General features: G+C 50.8%; 1 protein-coding gene across 3 annotated transcripts in view; it reads right to left on the bottom strand.

The window, feature by feature from the left end:
- VWA7 (von Willebrand factor A domain containing 7) overlaps positions 1-26166 on the bottom strand; it is an 88865-nt gene that overhangs the window by 24711 nt on the left and 37988 nt on the right. The window contains exon 1 of one of the 3 annotated variants that reach the window (XM_063938055.1): positions 4435-5134. The exons of the other annotated variants lie outside the window; for them this stretch is intronic. Coding sequence (XP_063794125.1) covers positions 4435-4503 — 69 coding nt within the window. The 5' untranslated portion in view covers positions 4504-5134. Of the gene's footprint in view, positions 1-4434; positions 5135-26166 lie in introns of those variants that run through there. 3 annotated transcript variants of the gene reach the window in all.

Here is a 26166-nt window from a genome sequence, read left to right as displayed (position 1 = left end):
CACTCGGTGTCATGCTCGTTGCCAGGGGTTTCATGCACTGGGTGTCATGCTCATTGCTAGGGGGTAGTGCTTGTTGCTAGGGCTGTGCTCCCAGTGCCACATATGTCCTCAGTGCCAGATATTCCCCCACGGTGCCAGGTACTCACATGCCCCCAGTGCCAAATATAGCCTCTCCCCCCCAGCGCCACATATGCCCCCAGTGCCAGATATTCCCCCACAATGTCAGGTGCTTACGTGCCCCCAGTGCCAAATATAGCCCCCATGTGCCAGGTACACATACAGTGCCATATATGCCCCCTCAGTGCCCCCCCAGTGCCATATATGCCCCCTCAGTGCCTCCCCAGTGCCATATATGCCCCCTCAGTGCCCCCCAGTGCCATATATGCCCCCTCAGTACCCCCCAGTGCCATATATGCCCCCTCAGTGCCCCCCCAGTGCCATATATGCCCCCTCAGTGCCCCACCAGTGCCATATATGCCCCCTCAGTGCCATATATGCCCCCTCAGTGCCTCCCCAGTGCCATATATGCCCCCTCAGTGCCCCCCAGTGCCATCTATGCCCCCTCAGTGCCCCCCAGTGCCATCTATGCCCTCAGTGCCCCCCAGTGCCATATATGCCCCCTCAGTGCCATATATGCCCCCTCAGTGCCCCCCGCAGTGCCATATATGCCCCCTCAGTGCCATATATGACCCCTCTGTGCCCCCCCAGTGCCATATATGCCCCCTCAGTGCCCCCAGTGCCATATATGCCCCCTCAGTGCCATATATGCCCCTCAGTGCCACCCCAGTGCCATATATGCCCCCTCAGGCCATATATGCCCCCTCAGTGCCCCCCCTGTTCCATATATGCCCCCTCAGTGCCCCCCCAGTGCCATATATGCATACCTCCCGCCAGGGCCGGCTCCAGGACTACTAGCACCCTGAGCGAGAAAATGTAAAAGTGTCCCCCCCCCCCCCTCCATGCGTGCGCCGAAGGCCCGCGCGCGGCCACAAAAAGTGGGCATGGTCTCTGGAAAAGTGGGCGTGGTCTCATAACTTCATATCATCAAAGTATAAATAAATATATTTTCACACCCCCTCTACGCACACAATTAGCAACCTTACACACAACAAAACAGTAGTGTTCCTTACACACAATGTCTCCAGTATAGTGTCAGATACACACAATGTCTCCAGTATAGTGCCAGATACACATAATGTCTCCAGTATAGTGCCAGATACACATAATGTCTCCAGTATAGTGCCAGATACACATAATGTCTCCAGTATAGTGTCAGATACACATAATGTGCAGTGCCAGATAGACATGACATGCCCCGAAGCAGTGCCAGCCACACATGACATGCCCGCAGCAGTGCCAGCTACACATGACATGCCCCGCAGCAGTGCCAGCTACACATGACATGCCCCCCAGCAGTGCCAGCTACACATGACATACCCCCCAGCAGTGCCAGCTACACATGACATGCCCCCCAGCAGTGCCAGCTACACATGATAGTGTTCACTTTTTAGGGCAGGGTGCTGATCACAGGGAGGGCACATTTTTAAGTTAGGAGGGCAAAATGATGTACATACTGTAATGCTTGTTGATCCCATACCTACAATCTAAAGCATGGAGAGTGGCGCGCAGCAAAAATTAAGGGGAGTTACTTAGTGCAGCTAATACACATTGCACCAGGTAGAACCTCCTATGCACTTTGCGCCAGGCACAGCACATTAGACACTTTGCGCCAGGCACAGCACGTTAGACACTTTGCGGCAGGCAGAGCACTGAGACACATTGCACCAGATAGAGCACTGAGACACATTGCCTAGCCACAGATGCCTAGCGGGAACACTACATGATATACTCCCCAGCAGTGCCAGCTACACGTGACATGCCCCCCAGCAGTGCCAGCTACACGTGACATGCCCCCCAGCAGTGCCAGCTACATAAATGGCCACACAGTGCCAAATATGTCCCCACAGTGCCAGATACATAAATGCCCCCACAGTGCAGATATGCCCCCACAGTGCCAGATACATAAATGCCCCCACAGTGCAGATATGCCCCCACAGTGCCAGATACATAAATGCCCCCACAGTGCCAGATACATAAATGCCCCCAGTGCCAGATACATAAATGCCCCCACGGTGCAAGATACATAAATGCCCCCACAGTGCAGATATGCCACCACAGTGCCAGATACATAAATGCCCCCACAGTGCAAATATGCCCCCACAGTGCCAGATACATAAATGCCCCCACAGTGCCAGATACGTAAATGCCCCCAGTGCCAGATACATAAATGCCCCCACAGTGCCAGATACATAAATGCCCCCAGTGCCAGATACATAAATGCCCCCACAGTGCCAGATACATAAATGCCCCCACAGTGCCAGATACATAAATACCCCACAGTGCAGATATGCCCCCACAGTGCCAGATACATAAATGCCCCCACAGTGCCAGAAACATAAATGCCCCCACAGTGCAGATATGCCCCCACAGTGCCAGATACATAAATGCCCCCACAGTGCAGATATGCCCCCACAGTGCCAGATACATAAATGCCCCCACAGTGCCAGATACATAAATGCCCCCAGTGCCAGATACATAAATGCCCCCACAGTGCAAGATACATAAATGCCCCCACAGTGCAGATATGCCACCACAGTGCCAGATACATAAATGCCCCCACAGTGCAAATATGCCCCCACAGTGCCAGATACATAAATGCCCCCACAGTGCCAGATACGTAAATGCCCCCAGTGCCAGATACATAAATGCCCCCACAGTGACAGATACATAAATGCCCCCAGTGCCAGATACATAAATGCCCCCACAGTGCCAGATACATAAATGCCCCCACAGTGCCAGATACGTAAATACCCCACAGTGCAGATATGCCCCCACAGTGCCAGATACATAAATGCCCCCACAGTGCCAGATACATAAATACCCCACAGTGCAGATATGCCCCCACAGTGCCAGATACATAAATGCCCCCACAGTGCCAGATACATAAATGCCCCCACAGTGCAGATATGCCTCCACAGTGCCAGATACACAAATGCCCTCACAGTGCAGATATGCCCCCACAGTGCCAGATACATAAATGCCCCCACAGTGTCGATATACCCCCACAGTGCCAGATACATAAATGCCCCCACAGTGCCAGATACATAAAATGCCACCACAGTGCCAGATACATAAATGCCCCCACAGTGCCAGATACATAAATACCCCACAGTGCAGATATGCCCCCACAGTGCCAGATACATACATGCCCCCACAGTGCCAGATACATAAATGCCCACACAGTGCAGATATGCCCCCACAGTGCAGTAATTCACATAACGCCACACGGTATGAGCAGAAATTCACATTATGCCACATGGTATGAGCCGAAATTCACATTATGCCAAATGGTATGAGATGAAATTCACATTATGCCACATGGTATGAGCCGAAATTCATATTATTCCACACAGTATGAGCCAAATACACATTATGTCACAAGGTATGAGCCAAATTCACATTATGCCACATGGTACATGTTATTGCTCCTGGTTGGTCTGGACAAATGCAGTAAGTTACAAATAAGAAAAGCCAAGCATATATTGAAGGTGCACTCGGGAAACTACTGAATGCTTGGCTCATAAATAAATAAATAAAACCGCACACTGTTCAGTGTATAATTCATTTGGGGTGCTGCAATTCCATAATATTTAGATAATCATGATATATATATATATATATATATATATACAGTATATATATACAGTATATATATATATATATATATATATATATATATATATATATATATATATTTTATATACCTGGACCCCTCTCTTTCCCCTGCAGTACTCAAAGGCCCTCATTCTGAGTTGTTCGCTCGCTAGCTGCTTTTAGCAGCATTGCACACGCTAGGCCACCGCCCTCTGGGAGTGTATCTTAGCTTATCAGAATAGCGAACGAAAGATTAGCAGAATTGCTACTAAATAATTCTTTGCAGTTTCTGAGTAGCTCCAGACCTACTCACAGATTGCGATCAGCTCAGTCCGTTTAATTCCTGGTTTGACGTCACAAACACGCCCTGCGTTCAGCCAGCCACTCCCCCGTTTCTCCAGACACTCTCGCGTTTTTCCATGACACGCCTGCGTTTTTTTACAAACGCCCGGAAAATGCTCAGTTACCACCCAGAAACACCCACTTCCTGTCAATCATTTATCGAACACCAGTGCGACTGAAAAGCGCCACAGAAGCCACAGCAAAACAGCTAAGTTTTGTGTTAAATAACTAAGCGCATGCGCCCTGCGTGCCTTGCGCATGCGCAATTTGCAACTAATCGCAGCATAGCGAAAATCTGCAACGAGCGAACAACTCGAAATGACCCCCAGTGAGCGGTGACTTACTGCCTCAGTGACAGTCTCTGCTGAACTGTCTCACCTGTGTCCTTGGAGTCATCTCTCTGTGTCTTCTTGAGAGGAACGCTGACTGTGCCTGTGGTGTTGGCATGGCTGCAGTGTCACAAGATGATTGAGAGCATGGTATGGGAGCAAAAGAGAGAGAGTGCGGCAGGCACGTGGTGTGAGCTAGGAGGATGTTTCCACGCAGGGCGGCCTGAGCTTAATTTTTTTTGGTAAGTGAATGTAGATTTTGGTGCCCCTTGATGAGACAAACTTTGTAATGGGACAGCACACGCTGAAGATCTCACAAGGAAGGGACGTAGCCAAACAATAGTACCCCCAATTTAGGGCAGGCTGCGACAGGTATGGAGGGGTCAGAGGGCAGGCTGTAACTGGTAGGATATTAGAGGGCAGGCTGTGACAGGTAAGGAGGGGTCAGAGTGCAGGCTGCGACAGGTAAGGAGGGGTCAGAGTGCAGGCTGACAGGTAAGGAGAAGTCAGAGGGCAGGATGTGACAGGTAAGGAGGGGTAAGAGTGCAGGCTGACAGGTAAGGAGAAGTTAGAGGGCAGGATGTGACAGGTAGGGAGGGGTCTGAGCACAGGCTGCAACAGGTAAGGAGGGGCCAGAGGGTAGGCTGCAACAGGTAATAAGGGGTCAGAGGGCAAGCAGTGACCGGTAAGGAGGGGTTAGAGGTCAGGATGCGACAGGTTGGGAGGGGTCTGAGCACAGGCTGCAACAGGTAAGGAGGGGCCAGAGGGTAGGCTGCAACAGGTAAGAAGGGGTCAGAAGGCAAGCAGTGACCGGTAAGGAGGGGTTAGAGGTCAGGATGCGACAGGTAGGGAGGGATCAGAGGGCAGGCTGCAACAGATAGGCGGTCAGAGAGCAGGCTGTGACAGGTAAGGAGGGGTCAGAGGGTAGGCTGCTACAGGTAGGGAGTAGTCAGAGGGCAGGCTGCAACAAGTAGGGAGGGGTCAGAGGGCAGACTGTGAGAGGTAAGATGGGGTCAGTGGGCAGGCTGCGACAGATAGGGAGGGGTCAAAGAGCAGGCTGTGACAGGTAAGGAGGGGTAAGAGGGCAGGCTGCAACAAGTAGGGAGGGGTCAGAGGGAAGGCTGCGACAGGTAGGGAGGAGTCAGAGGGCAGGCTGCAACAGATAGAGGGTCAGAGAGCAGGCTGCGACAGGTAAGGAGGAGTCAGAGGGCAGGCTGCAACAGGTAGGGAGGGGTCAGAGGGCAGGCTGCAACAGGTAGGGAGGGGTCAGAGGGCAGGCTGCGACAGGTAAGGAGGGGTCAGAGAGCAGGCTGCAACAGGTAGGGAGCGGTCAGAGGGCAGGCTGCGACAGGTAAGGAGGGGTCAGAGAGTAGGCTGCAACAGGTAGGGAGGGGTCAGAGGGCAGGCTGTGACAGATAGGGGTCAGAGAGCAGGCTGCGACAGGTAAGGAGGAGTCAGAGGGCAGGCTGTAACTGGTAGGATATTAGAGGGCAGGCTGTGACAGGTAAGGAGGGGTCAGAGAGCAGGCTGTGACAGGTAAGGAGGAGTCAGAGGGTAGGCTGCTACAGGTAGGGAGTAGTCAGAGGGCAGGCTGTGACAGGTAGGGAGGGGCCAGAGGGTAGGCTGCAACAGGTAAGAAGGGGTCAGAAGGCAAGCAGTGACCGGTAAGGAGGGGTTAGAGGTCAGGATGCGACAGGTAGGGAGGGATCAGAGGGCAGGCTGCAACAGATAGGCGGTCAGAGAGCAGGCTGTGACAGGTAAGGAGGGGTCAGAGGGTAGGCTGCTACAGGTAGGGAGTAGTCAGAGGGCAGGCTGCAACAAGTAGGGAGGGGTCAGAGGGCAGACTGTGAGAGGTAAGATGGGGTCAGTGGGCAGGCTGCGACAGATAGGGAGGGGTCAAAGAGCAGGCTGTGACAGGTAAGGAGGGGTAAGAGGGCAGGCTGCAACAAGTAGGGAGGGGTCAGAGGGAAGGCTGCGACAGGTAGGGAGGAGTCAGAGGGCAGGCTGCAACAGATAGAGGGTCAGAGAGCAGGCTGCGACAGGTAAGGAGGAGTCAGAGGGCAGGCTGCAACAGGTAGGGAGGGGTCAGAGGGCAGGCTGCAACAGGTAGGGAGGGGTCAGAGGGCAGGCTGCGACAGGTAAGGAGGGGTCAGAGAGCAGGCTGCAACAGGTAGGGAGCGGTCAGAGGGCAGGCTGCGACAGGTAAGGAGGGGTCAGAGAGTAGGCTGCAACAGGTAGGGAGGGGTCAGAGGGCAGGCTGTGACAGATAGGGGTCAGAGAGCAGGCTGCGACAGGTAAGGAGGAGTCAGAGGGCAGGCTGTAACTGGTAGGATATTAGAGGGCAGGCTGTGACAGGTAAGGAGGGGTCAGAGAGCAGGCTGTGACAGGTAAGGAGGAGTCAGAGGGTAGGCTGCTACAGGTAGGGAGTAGTCAGAGGGCAGGCTGTGACAGGTAGGGAGGGGTCAGAGGGCAGGCTGCGACAGGTAGGGAGCAGTCAGAAGCCATGCTGCGACAGACAGGGAGGGGTCAGAGGGCAGACTGCGACAGGTAAGGAGGGGTCAGAGTGCAGGCTGACAGGTAAGGAGAAGTCAGAGGGCAGGATGTGACAGGTAAGGAGGGGTAAGAGTGCAGGCTGACAGGTAAGGAGAAGTTAGAGGGCAGGATGTGACAGGTAGGGAGGGGTCTGAGCACAGGCTGCAACAGGTAAGGAGGGGCCAGAGGGTAGGCTGCAACAGGTAATAAGGGGTCAGAGGGCAAGCAGTGACCGGTAAGGAGGGGTTAGAGGTCAGGATGCGACAGGTTGGGAGGGGTCTGAGCACAGGCTGCAACAGGTAAGGAGGGGCCAGAGGGTAGGCTGCAACAGGTAAGAAGGGGTCAGAAGGCAAGCAGTGACCGGTAAGGAGGGGTTAGAGGTCAGGATGCGACAGGTAGGGAGGGATCAGAGGGCAGGCTGCAACAGATAGGCGGTCAGAGAGCAGGCTGTGACAGGTAAGGAGGGGTCAGAGGGTAGGCTGCTACAGGTAGGGAGTAGTCAGAGGGCAGGCTGCAACAAGTAGGGAGGGGTCAGAGGGCAGACTGTGAGAGGTAAGATGGGGTCAGTGGGCAGGCTGCGACAGATAGGGAGGGGTCAAAGAGCAGGCTGTGACAGGTAAGGAGGGGTAAGAGGGCAGGCTGCAACAAGTAGGGAGGGGTCAGAGGGAAGGCTGCGACAGGTAGGGAGGAGTCAGAGGGCAGGCTGCAACAGATAGAGGGTCAGAGAGCAGGCTGCGACAGGTAAGGAGGAGTCAGAGGGCAGGCTGCAACAGGTAGGGAGGGGTCAGAGGGCAGGCTGCAACAGGTAGGGAGGGGTCAGAGGGCAGGCTGCGACAGGTAAGGAGGGGTCAGAGAGCAGGCTGCAACAGGTAGGGAGCGGTCAGAGGGCAGGCTGCGACAGGTAAGGAGGGGTCAGAGAGTAGGCTGCAACAGGTAGGGAGGGGTCAGAGGGCAGGCTGCGACAGATAGGGGTCAGAGAGCAGGCTGCGACAGGTAAGGAGGAGTCAGAGGGCAGGCTGTAACTGGTAGGATATTAGAGGGCAGGCTGTGACAGGTAAGGAGGGGTCAGAGAGCAGGCTGTGACAGGTAAGGAGGAGTCAGAGGGTAGGCTGCTACAGGTAGGGAGTAGTCAGAGGGCAGGCTGTGACAGGTAGGGAGGGGTCAGAGGGCAGGCTGCGACAGGTAGGGAGCAGTCAGAAGCCATGCTGCGACAGACAGGGAGGGGTCAGAGGGCAGACTGCGAGAGGTAAGATAGAGTCAGTGGGCAGGCTGCGACAGATAGGGAGGGGTCAAAGAGCAGGCTGCGAGAGGTAAGATGGGGTCAGTGGGCAGGCTGTGACAGGTAAGGAGGGGTCAGAGGGCAGGCTGCACCAGGTAAGGAGGGGTAAGAGGGCAGGCTGCGACAGATAGAGAGTCAGAGAGCAGGCTGCGACAGGTAGGGAGGGGTCAGAGGGCAGGCTGCGACAGATGAGGGGTCAGAGGGCAGGCTGCAACAGATAAGGAGGGGTCAGAGGGCAGGCTGCAATAGATAGGGGGTCAGAAAGCAGGCTGTAATAAATAAAGTGCAGCTGCTCTGAATCTCCCAGTGCCTGGCTGACAGTATAGCAGGCGCTATGGCAGGGGGGTGGATGTCAGTGGGCATAAGGATCGTCCACAAAGTTTTAAGCATTTGGGTACTTTGAGGGCAGAAAGAGGGTTAAGGGCGGGAGAGCCGAAAGGGAAGAAGAGGGGAGGAACATGTAATGCTGGAGGAGGGAAGGGCGGAGGGCTGGTCCCAGAGGAGGCACCAGCCCACGTGCAGCCACACACTGCAGGGGTAGGATGAACGGTGAGGGGCGGGGGGAGTGAGTACTCAGAGACAGGCAGACAAGGGCTTGGAGAGGGAAGAGGCTGTGGGGAACACTGGCCCTCATTCCGAGTTGATCGCTCGGTAATTTTCTTCGCATCGCAGTGAAATTCCGCTTAGTACGCATGCGCAATATTCGCACTGCGACTGCGCCAAGTAATTTTACAATGAAGATAGTATTTTTACTCACGGCTTTTTCTTCGCTCTGGCGAACGTAGTGTGATTGACAGGAAATGGGTGTTACTGGGCGGAAACACAGCGTTTTCGGGGCGTGTGGATAAAAACGCTACCGTTTCCGGAAAAAACGCAGGAGTGGCCGGAGAAACGGGGGAGTGTCTGGGCGAACGCTGGGTGTGTTTATGACGTCAAACCAGGAACGACAAGCACTGAACTGAACGCAGATGCCGAGTAAGTCTGAAGCTACTCTGAAACTGCTAAGTAGTTTGTAATCGCAATATTGCGAATACATCGGTCGCAATTTTAAGAAGCTAAGATACACTCCCAGTAGGCGTAGGCTTAGCGTGAGCAACTCTGCTAAATTCGCCTTGCGAGCGATCAACTCGGAATGAGGGCCACTATCCGGACTCTGCCCCGCGATTGGCCAGTACTGACAGCGCCGATGTCAAAGGTTTGCACCCCCCTCACTTTCCCTTTGTGCTCCGGTGCTATGGCGGCGCGGCAGCTGAAGGCACCAATTAGGTGAAGGAGCAAGCTGGCAGGACTCTCAGTCACTGTGATTGGTGCATACACCAGCTATACACCAGTCACGCTGACGGGTTACTACTATGTTATGGCTTGCGGTGCTGTGATTGGTGAGTGGCCAGCAGTGAGCGTGACAGCATTGAATCAATCATGTCTGTATGTGACTTGCTGCTGGGGCCGCACTGGGCGGGAGGGGCAGTACTGTAACTCCTCCTCATACTGGAGGAGGATTAGAGGGCCCGACGTCAGAAGCGCACATACTGTAGTTCACAGCCACTGCTAGGGGGCCGCGGGATGGACGCGCTGCTGCTGTCTCCAGGCTCCAATATAGCGGCGAGAATAGCGGCGCCCATTAAGCGTGGCGCCCTGTTCGGCCGCTCTATTGGAACGTGCCTGGAGCCGGCCCTGCCTCCCGCAGTGTCCCGCGATGGGGGGGGCAGTTGGGAGTCTCCTACAGTCACTGCTCTGCATAGCAGAGCAGTAGTGAATAGACGCTGTGCGCATGCGCACAGCGTCTATTCAGCGCAGACAGTGGGAGAGAGGGCATGCCAGCAGCTCACAGAGCGCTGGGCATGCCCCCTCAGTGACGAAACGGGGGCGTGACCCGCGATCGCGGGTCCTCCGCGAAGCCACGCCCCCTTTTCATAGGACACCCCCCCCCCCCGACACGCCGGAGACTCAGAGGGACACAGGAGAGGCGCACGCTGTGCCCTCCGTGTCCCTACTTCACAGCGGGGGGCTAGTGACAACAGATTGACATGCGGACGTTCGTCCGCATGTCAATCTGCTCTAAATCAGTGGCGGCGCCCCCGCAGCCCCTCGCCCCCAAGCCACCGCGAGGGCTGCGGGGGCAGTAGTTACGCCACTGAGTGGGGGTTTCCCTGGAGGACAGGATGCCCTTGTAGTACAGGGACATAACTTTTAGTCACTGGGCCTCACAACAAAACTGATTGCAAGAGGATGGGGTCTTGGAGATGTCTATCTGATCATCACTACTTTGGAGGACCTCTCTATGCTCTTCCGACCATGACCAGGGAATGGTGCATTTGCAGTGGAGGCTGGCTACAACTTTTAGGACCCTCACGCATGTGACATGTGGTGAGGTCAATTGCTGGGGAGGCAGGGGATTCTTCACACACACATATTATATACAATAATAATAAAAAAATTATTCTTAATACCAGTAGTAACATGAAAACAATACAAAATAATTTTGTAAACCCCACTATACTGCACTAACCCTTATTGTCCTCTAGGTTCTTACTCATGGTCCAACACTGAAAGCTCACACTTGTCCTAGAGAGCATATCTTAAGAATGCCAAATTAAACCCCCTGGTAACAAACAGAAACAGGTCAATACAACAACAGACCTTATGCTTGAAAGATTCAGCCACCAATAATTGTTACCAGGGATGGACTGGGGCCACGAAGTAGCCCTGGCACCTCCTTGTGCACATGCATGACAAGGGGGCGCAGCCATGGCTGTGCCACAAGTCAGGGGGTCTGGCCTTGCAGCAAGCCCCCATATACCTGCCTTTTGAGGAAGACGCCCTGCTGGCGTTGAAACGCGTTAAGGAATACAGGAAATTTCATGAGGACCGGTACCGCTGTGTACTCCCATTTCCATCTGAGCCGTGCACAGGAAACCAGACCGATGGCTGCAGCACAAGCGCCCCAGCCCGCAGCTTTAACCCCGCGCGGCTCTCAGCCACAGCCGCTGCCACACTGACGGGTGATACAAGCGTCAGACGGGCTGCTGATCGGTGCTTCTGGCCGGGCCCCTGCCACTCCGGCTTCATCGGCAAACAACCTATGTGAAAGGAGACACGGAGCTCCCGCATGCAGTAGCGTCTCGGTGAAGACGCCCGAACCAAGTCTCCCATGCATTACAACACTGCTTCATCCCGCTGAGGCTCTGGTGTACATCATCTCCCTGGCTAACGGGACAACACCAGGGAGCAGGAATCGAAAGCTCCTGCCCAGCGGTAACAGGTTCACTCACCTCATTTTTATTTTTATTTCTATTTTTCTCAAATATCTATCTACATTGCTTTTATCTTTTGAACAAACCTACTCCAACCCGGGTCACGGGTATTACCCTGTGGGCACGCCACTGTGAGCTACACATTTGGAAATCATTCTGTAGCTGCACATTTAAGTGTGTACATATTGTTTCTTGTGTAATCCCGAGACTCTTGTGTCAACAGTGGCTATTTTTCATGTTTTCAACCTGTATTCTAACCAAATATCAGGTGCTTTGATTTATCATACTGCTTTCTAACATTATTGTGATGTTTTAATAATTGTCTTACACCCCCGGGAGGTTGTTGCATTGAATTTAATGTGTATTCTTATTAAATATTTTATACTATATGATTGTTAAGCGCCACTTGTTTTTTTTTTGGTACCCATCTATCTGTATGCCAGCTTATGACGTGCAGGTGGGCTGTTAAACAGCGATCCGGAAGGCTGCGCTGATTGCCCAGCTCTTTGTAACAGGGCAGGCCCAACAGATCATAGGTCCTTCTGGCCTTGATTTTTACTATATTTTGAAAACCCAATATATAGTGTATAGCTATGCACAGAAAACTTTAGTATATTAAAACTCCTTGCAAATACAGATACCATGTGTGTGCTAAAGACCAGTAATACCAGTCTAAGCTTTGTAATGGAGATAGTCTTTATTACTTCTGGAATCAGGTTACACTATAGTTCATAACTTATGTAAATTGTACAATGGGCCCCAGTGATATGCAGTACATTGCAGATACCTTGCTGTTTAAACATACATCAATTGCTCTTTGCATTATTTATGAGAAGAGATAGACTAGTCTGATGTGAGCAACAGGACTCCGTGTCCCTCTTGCCTATTAACAGCAGCCACTCACCAGCAAGATCCCCTGAATTTTAGACATCTTGATCATCAACTTCTCCTTCATGTTAGCTGCTCCTGGTTGGGTGCTGGGGAACTTCCTGGATAGGTCACCTGATGCTGCATCAAGCCATGCCCCCTCAATGAGGCAGATTGGTAGCTGCCTGTTAGGGTCTCCTGCCCTGTGCTGCCACGTCGTCATGGCAACCGGGAGACAAGTGCTAGCGGAGTAACCTGAGCGCAGCTGATACTCCGGTTCGGGTCTTTTGCTGTGCAGTGGTTACAGGCTCTGTGCACGGCAGGGGACCCGGTGCTGGTTTTTGTGCTCACAGTCTGTGAGGTCTGAGTGGGGCGTGGACAGCACCTGCTTTATAAGGCCTCTTCTCAGGTTAAGCAGATGCTGCTGAATCTTTGTTGGTTAGTCAGTTCCTGAAAGTTAGCCAGTACTGTGTAGCTTTGTATTTGTTGTTGCTTACTGCAAATAGGCCTGGGGATTTGGTACTACACTCTGACAATCCAGACCTAGCAGTAAGACTGGAGTCAGTCGTTTAACTTGCTGGGGTTCTTTTACTACTCTGTGAACTTAGCAAGTTTGCGGCTGTATTCTAAGACTTGCCTGCCTAAATCCTGTCTCACTGTGCAAGGTGTCAGGTGTCAGTTTAGTGGCAGTAAGCTGAACCTGTGCACTGCAAGTGAGAATTAGGATTGTGGAGACTCTCCTTGTGTCTATCATTCCATCTCTGACCAAGGAGTTTACTGCCACACCCGTTGGTAACCCTTTAGGGTTTTGCTGTTGCCCTTAGCAACAGCATTTCGGGTTCTCTACGTATTAAAACACAACATCTTGCTTTTCCCATCTGAGCATTACTAATACTAGGGAGACACCCAGTTCCTTAGCCTCTGGGCTTCTCTGTTCACTTTGTGTGTATTTTGTTACCCTATCACCTTCTGTGTACGTAATGTCATATTCCCCAGTCTGTCTGTGAGTTCATTTGTTTTGCATACCTATCCGTTCAGACACCAGTACATTCCTGCAGGCACTGGTGTGCATAACAGTTCAAACACCAGTACATTCCTGCAGGCGCTGGAGTGCATAACAGTTCTGACACCAGTACATTCCTGCAGGCACTGGTGTGCATTACATATTCAGCAGCCTAATACTCCTGTTGAAATTTTGTGGGAATATGGAGCATACCCCTCAAAATACGTTGCAACAGGTGGTCGATCAGGTGCAGGTCCTGACTCGACAATTTAATGATTTGTCCATTAAAATGCACACCTCCCAGGCCGCTGGCGGAGCTCCCGCAGCAGCAGCACCTTCAGGGGTTAAGGAGCCGAAAGTAAATCTCCCGGATCGTTTTTCTGGAGATCGCTCGCAGTTCTTTTGTTTCAAGGAGAGCTGCAAGCTATACTTCCGGCTTAGGCCTCAGACTTCTGGGTCGGAGATTCAGCGGGTGGGCATAGTGATTTCCTTGCTACAAGGAGACCCACAGGTCTGGGCATATGGGTTGCAGCCTGACTGTCCGTCGCTTAAAAGTGTTGATGCTTTTTTTACGGCACTGGGCATGTTGTATGATGACCCTGACAAGACGGCCTCAGCCGAGGCTCAGATTTCGATCCTTAAGCAAGGGCGAAGGCCAGTTGAGGTTTACTGTACGGAGTTTCGGAGGTTGGCCCATGATACCCAGTGGAATGACCCAGCCCTGAGACACCAGTACCGAAGAGGTCTTTCTAACCAGATAAAGGACCAACTGGTACAATATCCCTTGCCTGATAGCTTGGATCAGCTCATGCAGTTATCCATCCGGGTGGATAGACGGCTGAGAGAGCGTAGGCTTGAAAGGGAGACTGAGGTTTCCTTCTTTCCCAAGGGAACCTCAGACTCTGAGGAATTTTCCGAGGAGCCTATGCAGATTGGGGCTACCCGCCTCTCCTCGCGTAAGAAGACGCGGAGGAGACAGCAGGGGTTGTGTTTGTACTGTGGGAATAAAGGTCATGTGGTAGTATCATGCCCAGAAAAGCCGGAAAACTTCAGGGCCTGAGGGTGATGGGAAATATCCTGTCAGGCCAGAAGTCAGAATTTCCCAAGAAGACTTTTATCATTCTGGTGACCTTGAAGATCCTCGGTCAAACTGTCAAGACTGAGGCCTTTGTGGACAGTGGGGCCGACGGGGTTTTTATGGACCGCCAATTCGCCCTGAAACACTCGGTTCCCTTAGTACCCTTGGCATCAGAAATTGAGATTTGTGGGTTAAACGGGGAACCATTATCCCAAGGTAAAATTACCTCTTGCACTAGTCAGATTTCTTTGTTTATTGGAGCCACACACTCTGAAAAATTGTCCTTTTATGTGACTGTCTGTACTTTTGCCCCATTGGTGTTGGGGTTACCCTGGTTAAGGGCCCACAATCCTCAATTTGACTGGGTCTCTGGGGAGATTCTTAGTTTGGGTACTGATTGTTTCAGGAGTTGCTTGAGCCTTCCAGTCAGGCTCTCGCAGCTAAGTTTGCCAGGATTGCCAGGGTGTTATGCAGATTTTGCGGACGTGTTCTCCAAAAAAGTTGCAGAGGTACTACCTCCCCATCGCCCCTATGACTGTGCCATTGATTTGTTGCCAAATGCTAAGCTTCCCAAGAGCAGGTTGTACTCCCTGTCATGTCCTGAGACTCAGGCTATGGCAGAGTACATTCAGGAGAACTTGGCTAAGGGATTTATCAGACCTTCACAGTCTCCAGTTGGGTCGGGGTTCTTCTTCGTGGGTAAAAAGGACGGTTCGTTGCGACCCTGCATCGACTTCAGGGAATTGAACCGTATCACGATTAAAAACTCATACCCACTGCCCCTCATTTCGGTCTTGTTTGACCAGCTTCGTACTGCCACCATTTTTTCTAAGATTGACCTACGCGGTGCGTACAATCTAATCCGAATAAGAGAGGGGGATGAATGGAAGACTGCCTTTAATACCCACTCAGGGCATTATGAATATTTGGTGATGCCTTTTGGGCTCTGTAATGTCCCGGCAGTCTTCCAGGATTTCATGAATGATGTGCTCAGGGAATATTTGGATAGATTCTTAGTTGTATACTTAGATGACATCCTAATCTTCTCCCATTCCCTGGAGGAACATCGGAAGCATGTACGCTTAGTCCTCTAGAAACTCAGAGACCACCGGCTTGGGGCGAAGCTGGAGAAGTGCGAATTTGAAGTTCAGCAAATCGCATTTCTAGGATATATTATCTCCCCAGAAGGTTTCCAAATGGAGGGTTCCAAGGTACAGGCAGTCCTGGATTGGGTGCAGCCCACTAGTTTGAAGGCGCTTCAGCGTTTCCTGGGCTTTGCGAATTTTTATAGACGATTTATCGCTGGATTTTCGTCTATAGTGGCGCCCTTGGTGGCACTCACTAAGAAAGGGGCGGATGTTGCTCACTGGTCTTGTGAGGCTAAAGCGGCTTTTGCCCGTCTCAAAAGGGCATTTGTATCGGCCAAGGTGCTGCGACACCCAGATCCAGAGCGTCCTTTTGTGGTGGAGGTGGATGCCTCTGAGATGGGTATTGGGGCAGTGCTTTCTCAGATGGGAGTGTCTGATAATCGCCTTCATCCCTGTGCTTACTTTTCCCGTAAATTTTCGCCTGCCGAGATGAATTATGACGTGGGTAACCGGGAATTGTTGGCTATTAAGGATGCACTCGAGGAGTGGAGACACTGGCTTGAGGGGGCTAAGTTTGTGGTCTCAATTCTCACCGACCATAAGAATCTGGCATATTTAGAGTCAGCAAAGCGTCTCAATGCCAGGCAGGCACGATGGGCTTTGTTTTTTGCTCGCTTTAATTTTTTGATAACATATCGCCCTGGGTCAAAAAACATCAAGGCTGATGCGCTCTCGCAGAGTTTTGCTCCAATCCAGGAGACCACCGAGGAGCCGTTGCCCATTGTGTCCCCATCATGTATTAAAGTGGGCATTACCCAGGACCTCTTATCATTAGTCCTTAGAGCACAGGAGCAGGCTCCTCCAGACCTTCCGGTAGGTCTTTTGTTTGTGCCTCCTAGGTTAAGACAGCGAGTGTTCCTGGAATTCCATGCCAAGAAGTCGGCAGGTCACCCGGGTATTGCCAGAACTCGGGAGTTGCTATCTAGGGCGGTGTGGTGGCCCTCGGTGGCTAAGGATGTGGATCAGTGGGTTCGGGCATGTGACATCTGTGCCCGAAATAAGACTCCTAGAGGGGTTCCTGTTGGCCCATTACATCCACTCTCTATCCCATCTAAGCCATGGACCCACATTTCAATGGATTTTGTGGTGGACTTGCCCAAATCCTCTGGGATGACAGCCATCTGGGTTGTCGTTGACAGGTTTTCGAAGATGGCGCACTTCGTTCCACTGGTTGGGCTGCCATCGGCCAGACGCCTGTCTGAATTATTTATGCTGCATGTTGTGCGTCTCCACGGGTTGCCACTTGATGTGGTCTCTGACCGCGGATCCCAGTTTGTGGCCAAATTCTGGAGGGCATTTTGTTCCGATCTCCAGATTTCTGTCAGCTTGTCGTCAGGCTACCATCCGCAGTCTAATGGGCAGACTGAAAGGGTGAACCAGTCCTTGGAGCAGTTCCTCAGGTGTTATGTCTCCAAGTGTCAGACTGACTGGGTTGCTCATCTGTCCATGGCGGAGTTTGCCTATAACAACGCGGCTCACTCTGCTACAGGGATCTCTCCCTTCCTTTGTGTGTATGGGCATCATCCTAAGGCCAATTCTTTTAACCCCCTGGACTCCACGCCTGGTGGTTCCTCTGTGGTTTCGGTCCTTAGAGGTATTTGGCGGAAAGTGAAGAAAGCCCTTGTGTCTGTGTCATTAGTGACCAAAAGGGTTTTTGATAAGCGGAAAAGAGCCTGCAGCTTCAAATTAGGAGACTTCGTCTGGTTGTCTACCAAGAATTTGAAGTTGAGACAGCCATCTCATAAGTTAGGCCCCCGGTTCATCAGCCCTTATAAGATCACCAGGGTTATCAATCCGGTGGCATTTCAGTTAGATCTGCCCCGTTCTTTGGGTATCAATAAAACATTTCATTGTTCCCTTTTAAAACGGGCGATTAGTAATCCTTCTTCCAGTGGAAGACCTTCCCCTCTTCTGATACGTGGCCAGAGGGAGTTTGTTGTTGAAAGGATTCTTGACTCCAAGATGGTTCGGGGTCGGCTGTCATTTTTGGTGCACTGGAAGGGATATGGCCCGGAGGAGCGGTCGTGGGTGCGCAGTTGTGATCTTCATGCCCCCAGACTGATACGCTCTTTCTTCTCGCAGTTCCCCGATAAACCCGGTGGTAGGGGTTCTTTGACCCCTCGTCAGAGGGGGGTACTGTTAGGGTCTCCTGCCCTGTGCTGCCACGTCGTCATGGCAACCGGGAGACAAGTGCTAGCGGAGTAACCTGAGCGCAGCTGATACTCCGGTTCGGGTCTTTTGCTGTGCAGTGGTTACAGGCTCTGTGCACGGCAGGGGACCCGGTGCTGGTTTTTGTGCTCACAGTCTGTGAGGTCTGAGTGGGGCGTGGACAGCACCTGCTTTATAAGGCCTCTTCTCAGGTTAAGCAGATGCTGCTGAATCTTTGTTGGTTAGTCAGTTCCTGAAAGTTAGCCAGTACTGTGTAGCTTTGTATTTGTTGTTGCTTACTGCAAATAGGCCTGGGGATTTGGTACTACACTCTGCCAATCCAGACCTAGCAGTAAGACTGGAGTCAGTCGTTTAACTTGCTGGGGTTCTTTTACTACTCTGTGAACTTAGCAAGTTTGCGGCTGTATTCTAAGACTTGCCTGCCTAAATCCTGTCTCACTGTGCAAGGTGTCAGGTGTCAGTTTAGTGGCAGTAAGCTGAACCTGTGCACTGCAAGTGAGAATTAGGATTGTGGAGACTCTCCTTGTGTCTATCATTCCATCTCTGACCAAGGAGTTTACTGCCACACCCGTTGGTAACCCTTTAGGGTTTTGCTGTTGCCCTTAGCAACAGCATTTCGGGTTCTCTACGTATTAAAACACAACATCTTGCTTTTCCCATCTGAGCATTACTAATACTAGGGAGACACCCAGTTCCTTAGCCTCTGGGCTTCTCTGTTCACTTTGTGTGTATTTTATTACCCTATCACCTTCTGTGTACGTAATGTCATATTCCCCAGTCTGTCTGTGAGTTCATTTGTTTTGCATACCTATCCGTTCAGACACCAGTACATTCCTGCAGGCACTGGTGTGCATAACAGTTCAAACACCAGTACATTCCTGCAGGCGCTGGAGTGCATAACAGTTCTGACACCAGTACATTCCTGCAGGCACTGGTGTGCATTACACTGCCTAGGGATGGCCATCGGTGGGTATCCATCGATGGTTACCATTGATGGATAACCGTGTGAAACCATCTGTAAGGGTACCATTGATGGTCACACCTGCTTTAGTGTACCATGAGCTGGGGGCCAATCAGAGCTTGGGGCGAGGCTTCATGGGTGTCAGGGGGCGGAGCTAGGCTTCGTGTCCCGACACCTTGGAGAAGAAAAAAAATTGGTTTTCTCTGTAACATCAATGGTGGGAAAGCATCTGGTTCTCCCCCATTGATGGTTAAAGAAGTTACCATGGGTCATAGGCCATCGATTATTTCAAATCATCGATGGTCAATGGCCATCCGTATAGCTGCCTCCCGTTGTGCTTATTTTTGCAGTATTAGTGGCCACAGAGGGGCTTCTCCTCTGTATTTCCAGCAGAGCTGTAAGTTTTGACAATAAAAAATATTATAATTATACAAAGAAGATATTTATAAGTTATAAATATCTTCTTTGTATTATTCTAATTATTTTTATAGTCAAAAATCACCAAATTTGCAGTGCTCCAGTAGAAATATAGGGGCGGTGCTCTGCCTCTCCTGACTGCAAGTCACTGCCGTACAGTAATACCGTAAGCCCAAATAAGGTTCTCCTGTGCATGCAGCCATCCCCCCTTCCTACTCCCCACCCCCATCTCACACACACATAATAATAGCAGGCAGTGACGTAAGTTCGTCCCAGTTGCTGGAGGCAAGATAAATATTGGTGCCCCCCTTATTTCCTATATCAAGATAAGTGTGTGTGTGTGTGTGTGTGTGTGTGTGTGTGTGTGTGTGTGTGTGTGTGTGTGTGTGTGTTTTAAATAGTGATGTGCACCGGACATTTTTCGAGTTTTGTGTTTTGGTTTTGGATTCGGTTCCGCGGCCGTGTTTTGGATTCGGACACGTTTTGGCAAAACCTCACCGAAAATTTTTTGTCGGATTCAGGTGTGTTTTGGATTCGGGTGTTTTTTACAAAGAACCCTAAAAAACAGCTTAAATCATAGATTCCTCACCCCTTTAACTGTGTACATCCCCCTCCTCACAGATTATTAATTCGTCCCCACTGGAATCCACCATCTCAGGTCCCTGTGTACTTTGTGGAGGCAATTGCTGCTGGTGAATGTCTCCACAGAGAAATTGATTATAATTCATTTTGATGAACATCATCTTCTCCACATTTTCTGGAAGTAACCTCGTACGCCGATTGCTGACAAGGTGAGCGGCTGCACTAAACACTCTTTCGGAGTACACACTGGAGGGAGGGCAACTTAGGTAGAATAAAGCCAGTTTGTGCAAGGGCCTCCAAATTGCCTCTTTTTCCTGCCAGTATACGTACGGACTGTCTGACGTGCCTACTTGGATGCGGTCACTCATATAATCCTCCACCATTCTTTCAATGGTGAGAGAATCATATGAAGTGACAGTAGACGACATGTCAGTAATCGTTGGCAGGTACTTCAGTCCGGACCAGATGTCAGCACTCGCTCCAGACTGCCCTGCATCACCGCCAGCGGGTGGGCTCAGAATTCTTAGCCTTTTCCTTGCACCCCCAGTTGCGGGAGAATGTGAAGGAGGAGATGTTGACGGTCACGTTCCGCTTGACTTGACAATTTTCTCACCAGCAGGTCTTTGAACCTCTGCAGACTTGTGTCTGCCGGAAAGAGAGATACAACGTAGGTTTTAAATCTAGGATCGAGCACGGTGGCCAAAATAAAGTGCTCTGATTTCAACAGATTGACCACCCGTGAATCCTGGTTAAGCGAATTAAGGGCTCCATCCACAAGTCCCACATGCCTAGCGGAATCGCTCTGTTTTAGCTCCTCCTTCAATGTCTCCAGCTTCTTCTGCAAAAGCCTGATGAGGGGAATGACCTGACTCAGGCTGGCAGTGTCTGACTCTGAACTGACTTCACGTGTGGCAAGTTTAAAGGGTTGCAGAACCTTGCACAACGTTGAAATCATTCTCCACTGTGCTTGAGTCAGGTGCATTCCCCCTCTTTTGCCTATATCGTGGCCAGATGTATAGGCTTGAATGGCCTTTTGCTGCTCCTCCATCCTCTGAAGCATATAGAGGGTTGAATTCCACCTCGTTACCACCTCTTGCTTCAGATGATGGCAGGGCAGGTTCAGGATTGTTTGGTGGTGCTCCAGTCTTCTGTACGCGGTGGCTGAATGCCGAAAGTGGCCCGCAATTCTTCGGGCCACCGACAGCATCTCTTGCACGCCCCTGTCGTTTTTCAAATAATTCTGCACCACCAAATTCAATGTATGTGCAAAACATGGGACGTGATGGAATTTGCCCAGATGTAATGCACGCACAATATTGCTGGCATTGTCCGATGTCACAAATCCCCAGGAGAGTCCAATTGGGGTAAGCCATTCTGCGATGATCTTCCTCAGTTTCCGTAAGAGGTTGTCAGCTGTGTGCCTCTTCTGGAAAGCGGTGATACAAAGCGTAGCCTGCCTAGGAACGAGTTGGCATTTGCGAGATGCTGCTACTGGTGCCGCCGCTGCTGTTCTTGCTGCGGGAGGCAATACATCTACCCAGTGGGCTGTCACAGTCATATAGTCCTGAGTCTGCCCTGCTCCACTTGTCCACATGTCCGTGGTTAAGTGGACATTGGGTACAACTGCATTTTTTAGGACACTGGTGAGTCTTTTTCTGAGGTCTGTGTACATTTTCGGTATCGCCTGCCTAGAGAAATGGAACTTAGATGGTATTTGGTACCAGGGACACAGTACCTCAATCAAGTCTCTAGTTGCCTCTGAATTAACGGTGGATACCGGAACCACATTTCTCACCGCCCAGGCTGCCAAGGCCTGAGTTATCTGCTTTGCAGCAGGATGACTGCTGTGATATTTAATCTTCCTCGCAAAGGACTGTTGGACAGTCAATTGCTTACTGGAAGTAGTACAAGTGGTCTTCCGACTTCCCCTCTGGGATGACGATCGACTCCCAGCAGCTACAACAGCAGCGCCAGCAGCAGTAGGCGTTACACTCAAGGATGCATCGGAGGAATCCCAGGCAGGAGAGGACTCGTCAGACTTGCCAGTGACATGGCCTGCAGGACTATTGGCTTTCCTGGGTAAGGAGAAAATTGACACTGAGGGAGTTGGTGGTGTGGTTTGCAGAAGCTTGGGTACAAGAGGAAGGGATTTAGTGGTCAGTGGACTGCTTCCACTGTCACCCAAAGTTTTTGAACTTGTCACTGACTTATGATGAATGCGCTGCAGGTGACGTATAAGGGAGGATGTTCCGAGGTGGTTAACGTCCTTACCCCTACTTATTACAGCTTGACAAAGGCAACACACGGCTTGACACCTGTTGTCTGCATTTGTGTTGAAATAATTCCACACCGAAGAGCTGATTTTTTTTTTGTATTTTGACCAGGCATGTCAATCGCCACATTCGTCCCACGGACAACAGGTGTCTCCCCGGGTGCCTGACTTAAACAAACCACCTCACCATCAGCATCCTCCTTGTCAATTTCCTCCCCAGCGCCAGCAACACCCATATCCTCATCCTGGTGTACTTCAACAGTGACATCTTCAATTTGACTATCAGGAACTGAACTGCGGGTGCTCCTTCCAGCACTTGCAGGGGGCGTGCAATGGTGGAAGGCGCAAGCTCTTCCCGTCCAGTGTTGGGAAGGTCAGGCATCGCAACCGACACAATTGGACTCTCCTTGGGTATTTGTGATTTAGAAGAACGCACAGTTCTTTGCTGTGCTTTTGCCAGCTTAAGTCTTTTCATTTTTCTAGCGAGAGGATGAATGCTTCCATCCTCATGTGAAGCTGAACCACTAGCCATGAACATAGGCCAGGGCCTCAGCCGTTCCTTGCCACTCCGTGTCGTAAATGGCATATTGGCAAGTTTACGCTTCTCCTCAGACGCTTTTAATTTTGATTTTTGGGTCATTTTACTGAACTATTGTTTTTTTGGATTTTACATGCTCTCTACTATGACATTGGGCATCCGCCTTGGCAGACGACGTTGATGGCATTTCATCGTCGCGGCCATGACTAGTGGCAGCAGCTTGAGCACGAGGTGGAAGTGGATCTTGATCTTTCCCTATTTTAACCTCCACATTTTTGTTCTCCATTTTTTAATGTGTGGAATTATATGCCAGTAACTATCAATAGCAATGGCCTACTACTATATATACTGCGTACAACTGAAATGCACCACAGGTATGGATGGATAGTATACTTGACGACACAGAGGTAGGTAGAGCAGTGGCTTTCCGTACCGTACTGCTATATATACTGGTGGTCACTGTCAGCAATCTGCAAAACTAAAATGCACCACAGGTATAGAATGTAGATGGATAGTATACTTAATGACGACACAGAGGTAGGTACAGCAGTGGCCTTCCGTACCGTACTGCTATATATAGTATACTGGTGGTCACTGTGTCAGCAAACTGCAAAACTAAAATGCACCACAGGTATAGAATGTAGATGGATAGTATACTTAATGACGACACAGAGGTAGGTACAGCAGTGGCCTTCCGTACCGTAATGCTATATATTGTATACTGGTGGTCACTGTGTCAGCAAACTGCAAAACTAAAATGCACCACAGGTATAGAATGTAGATGGATAGTATACTTAATGACGACACAGAGGTACAGCAGTGGCCTTCCGTACCGTACTGCTATATATAGTATACTGTGTGTGTATAATAATGAGGGTGGGATTTGTAAGGTGCAGGGACCAGTGAGGAAGTCAGCCACTGAAGAGATAGCAGCAGCTATCAATTAACTTAATTCAATGGTGTCAAAGAATGGGAAGAGAGGTGCCCCCCTTAAGAGCAGGAGCCCGGCGTCAGATGACTCCGTTGCCTCCCAGAGTTCTGCCTCTGATAGCAGGGCTGCCAGAATGGAATGAGCACTGATAGCTGACCCCATAGCAGATCCATAGCAGTAATTACTCCCCTGTCTTTATACAGAAGTCCCTAACAATAAGCCCTCCTCCTAAATCCCCATGTACCCCTCCATCCATGACCTGCCCTTTTTTCCCAGTACAGCCTCTCACTGTTCCCCCCTCCCCTTAGCATGTAAGCTCCCACAAGCAGGGCCCCCTTTCCTGGTGTTCCTTCATTAGAACTATCTCTGCCACCTCTGCTCCTTGTCTTATGTTTCCATATCCATACAATGGCTCTGGTACTGATTGCTCCACCTTACCTCGTGTACAGGGTCATCAGGTGCCGAATTTCCACCCCATTCCTGAGGCTTACCACCACTTGGCCTACAAGAAAGTGTTTTATCCTACCCTCGCCTATGTCCACGTCCTACCCAGGGCCGGCGACAGAGGGGGTCAAAGGGGACGCCTGTATCCGGCCCCAGGGATCAGAGGGTCCCTAAGTATACACCACTTAGTGTCCAGCAGGGATGTGAGCCACCTTGTCCAAATAGGGCATTGAGCTGTAGGTGGTGTGGGCGCAGCCTCAGAGTGACAGGATCCTCTCTCACACACAGTGACTGTGCGGCGTGAGTGTGTGCCCGATCTTCCAGGTCCAGCTCTGTTGCAGGATGTTACAGGACATGGCAGGAGCTCTGCTGGGGTAAGAGTGGCTTTGTGAGGGGATGCTGGACTTTGGCATGGGGTGGGGGAGCTGGGAATTCAGCATGGAGTCATTGGGGAGAGACAGACAGTGGTGTGTGTGGAGGAGTAAGGAGAGATATACATATTATATATGTGTATAAATAAATAAATATTAAATAAATAAATATGTATATATATATATATTGTGACAAGAACACTGGAATAGTGTTTGAGGGCAGGTATGTTTGTCCCAGGTTCTTATCTTACCTGTATTAAAAAAATGAAAACTTCTAGGAAAATTTTTGTTTTGTCAGAACCTTTTCAGTTTATTGGAAAAGCTGGATAAGGGCCCTGAAAGAGAGATAGGGCAAGTTCCAGACGTTGGGCCCAGTTCGGGTCTTTGGCCTCACAGAGGGCTAATCCGGGTTTCAGCTGTGTAAGTGGGTTATAGGGCTGCTAGCCTGATTAGTGTGTGCAGACTGCCTGGGAAGACTGCAGGATCTCTGTGAGAGAGATACGCTTCCTTATACAAGTGAGCCAAACAGTGTTGACTGGAAAACTCTGTGTTTTTTTGTTTAGAAACAGTTAGGAACGTCTTGTGTTTAATTAGTGCCGGACAGGCAAGGTATTTTCTTTTGATGTATGTTTTGTTTTCTGCTTAATAAAACTGGCTGTGGCCAGTTGCACCACACACTGGACTTGTGTGATTCCTCAGCTGCTGTTTGCTGCCATTTACCCCATGAAACGGCACCTTGTTCCCTTACAGTGTTACACCTTGGTGGAGAATGCGAGCATTCCGTTCTGCGCATAAGTGAAAGCAGCAGCTTTATGAGGCCTGCAGAAAACGGTGGTTTATGCAGATACAGCCCAGTATGAAGTTGCTGAGACTCACCCCTGAGGGTTTGATATATGTCCTGGATGAAAGCAGCTACAAAGCCGCCTGAAAAATCTGTCGACATGGAGGAACTGCTTAAAGCCCTGCTGCAAGCTATAGCGGCTCAGCAGGAGGCCAACAGACAGCAGCAGGTGGCGATGGAGGACAATTGGAGACTACAGCGAGAGGTCTTTACAGAAGTGGTGCAGAGCCTTGCAGCCCGGATTGGAGATGTGGCCATCAGTGCTCCGTCCAGCTCTAGTTCTATACAGGCCAGTCACTTCCTGCAGAAAATGACAGAGGCTGATGATGTGGAAGCCTACCTGACCACGTTTGAAAGGACTGCCGAGCGTGAGAACTGGCCAAAAGCACAGTGGGCCAGTCTGCTGGCACCTTTTCTGTCAGGTGAGCCCCAAAAAGCGTACTTTGATTTAAGCCCTGCTGAGGCTCGGGACTATGATAAACTAAAGACTGAGATCCTGACCTGCCTGGGAGTCACGCTGTCAGTACGAGCACAACGGGTGCACCGTTGGGTATACGCCATGGAGAAGCCTCCTCGCTCCCAGATGCACAACCTTATTCAGCTAACAAAAAAATGGTTACAGCCAGAGACATTAACTGGTCCCCAGATGGTTGAAAGAGTCGTCATGGACCGCTCTTTGAGATCTTTGCCCATGATCCTGCGCAAGTGGGTGAGCCATGGAAACCCGGGTACTGCTGACCAATTAGTGGACATGGTAGAGAGGTATTTGGGAGCAGAGGAATTACTGATGGTCACCCAGCAACCCATAGATCCTCGACAGCGCCCTTCAGTAAAGACTGGTAAGACTGTTCCGTGGGAAAACGTTGCTGGGCGGTTAAGAGAACGCAAGGCTGGAGAGACTGTAAACACTGGCCCTGGAGACAGGCCAATGGGGCTAGAACGGTCTATGCTGCCCAAACGGGTTGATAATTGTGTGGTTAAATGTTTTAGGTGTGGTATGCCAGGTCATGTTATTGCCAATTGCCCAGTCACGCAAAAACCCATGCAATGTGATGCTGCCTTTGAATGTCGCAGAATGTCTTTCTTTGCTAGGT

Source organism: Pseudophryne corroboree, chromosome 8, assembly GCF_028390025.1.
Source record: "Pseudophryne corroboree isolate aPseCor3 chromosome 8, aPseCor3.hap2, whole genome shotgun sequence".
In the NCBI taxonomy this organism is placed as follows: Eukaryota; Metazoa; Chordata; class Amphibia; order Anura; family Myobatrachidae; genus Pseudophryne; species Pseudophryne corroboree.
The sequence above is the reverse complement of the archived record's forward strand: the minus strand, read 5'-3'. Positions and strand labels throughout refer to the sequence as shown.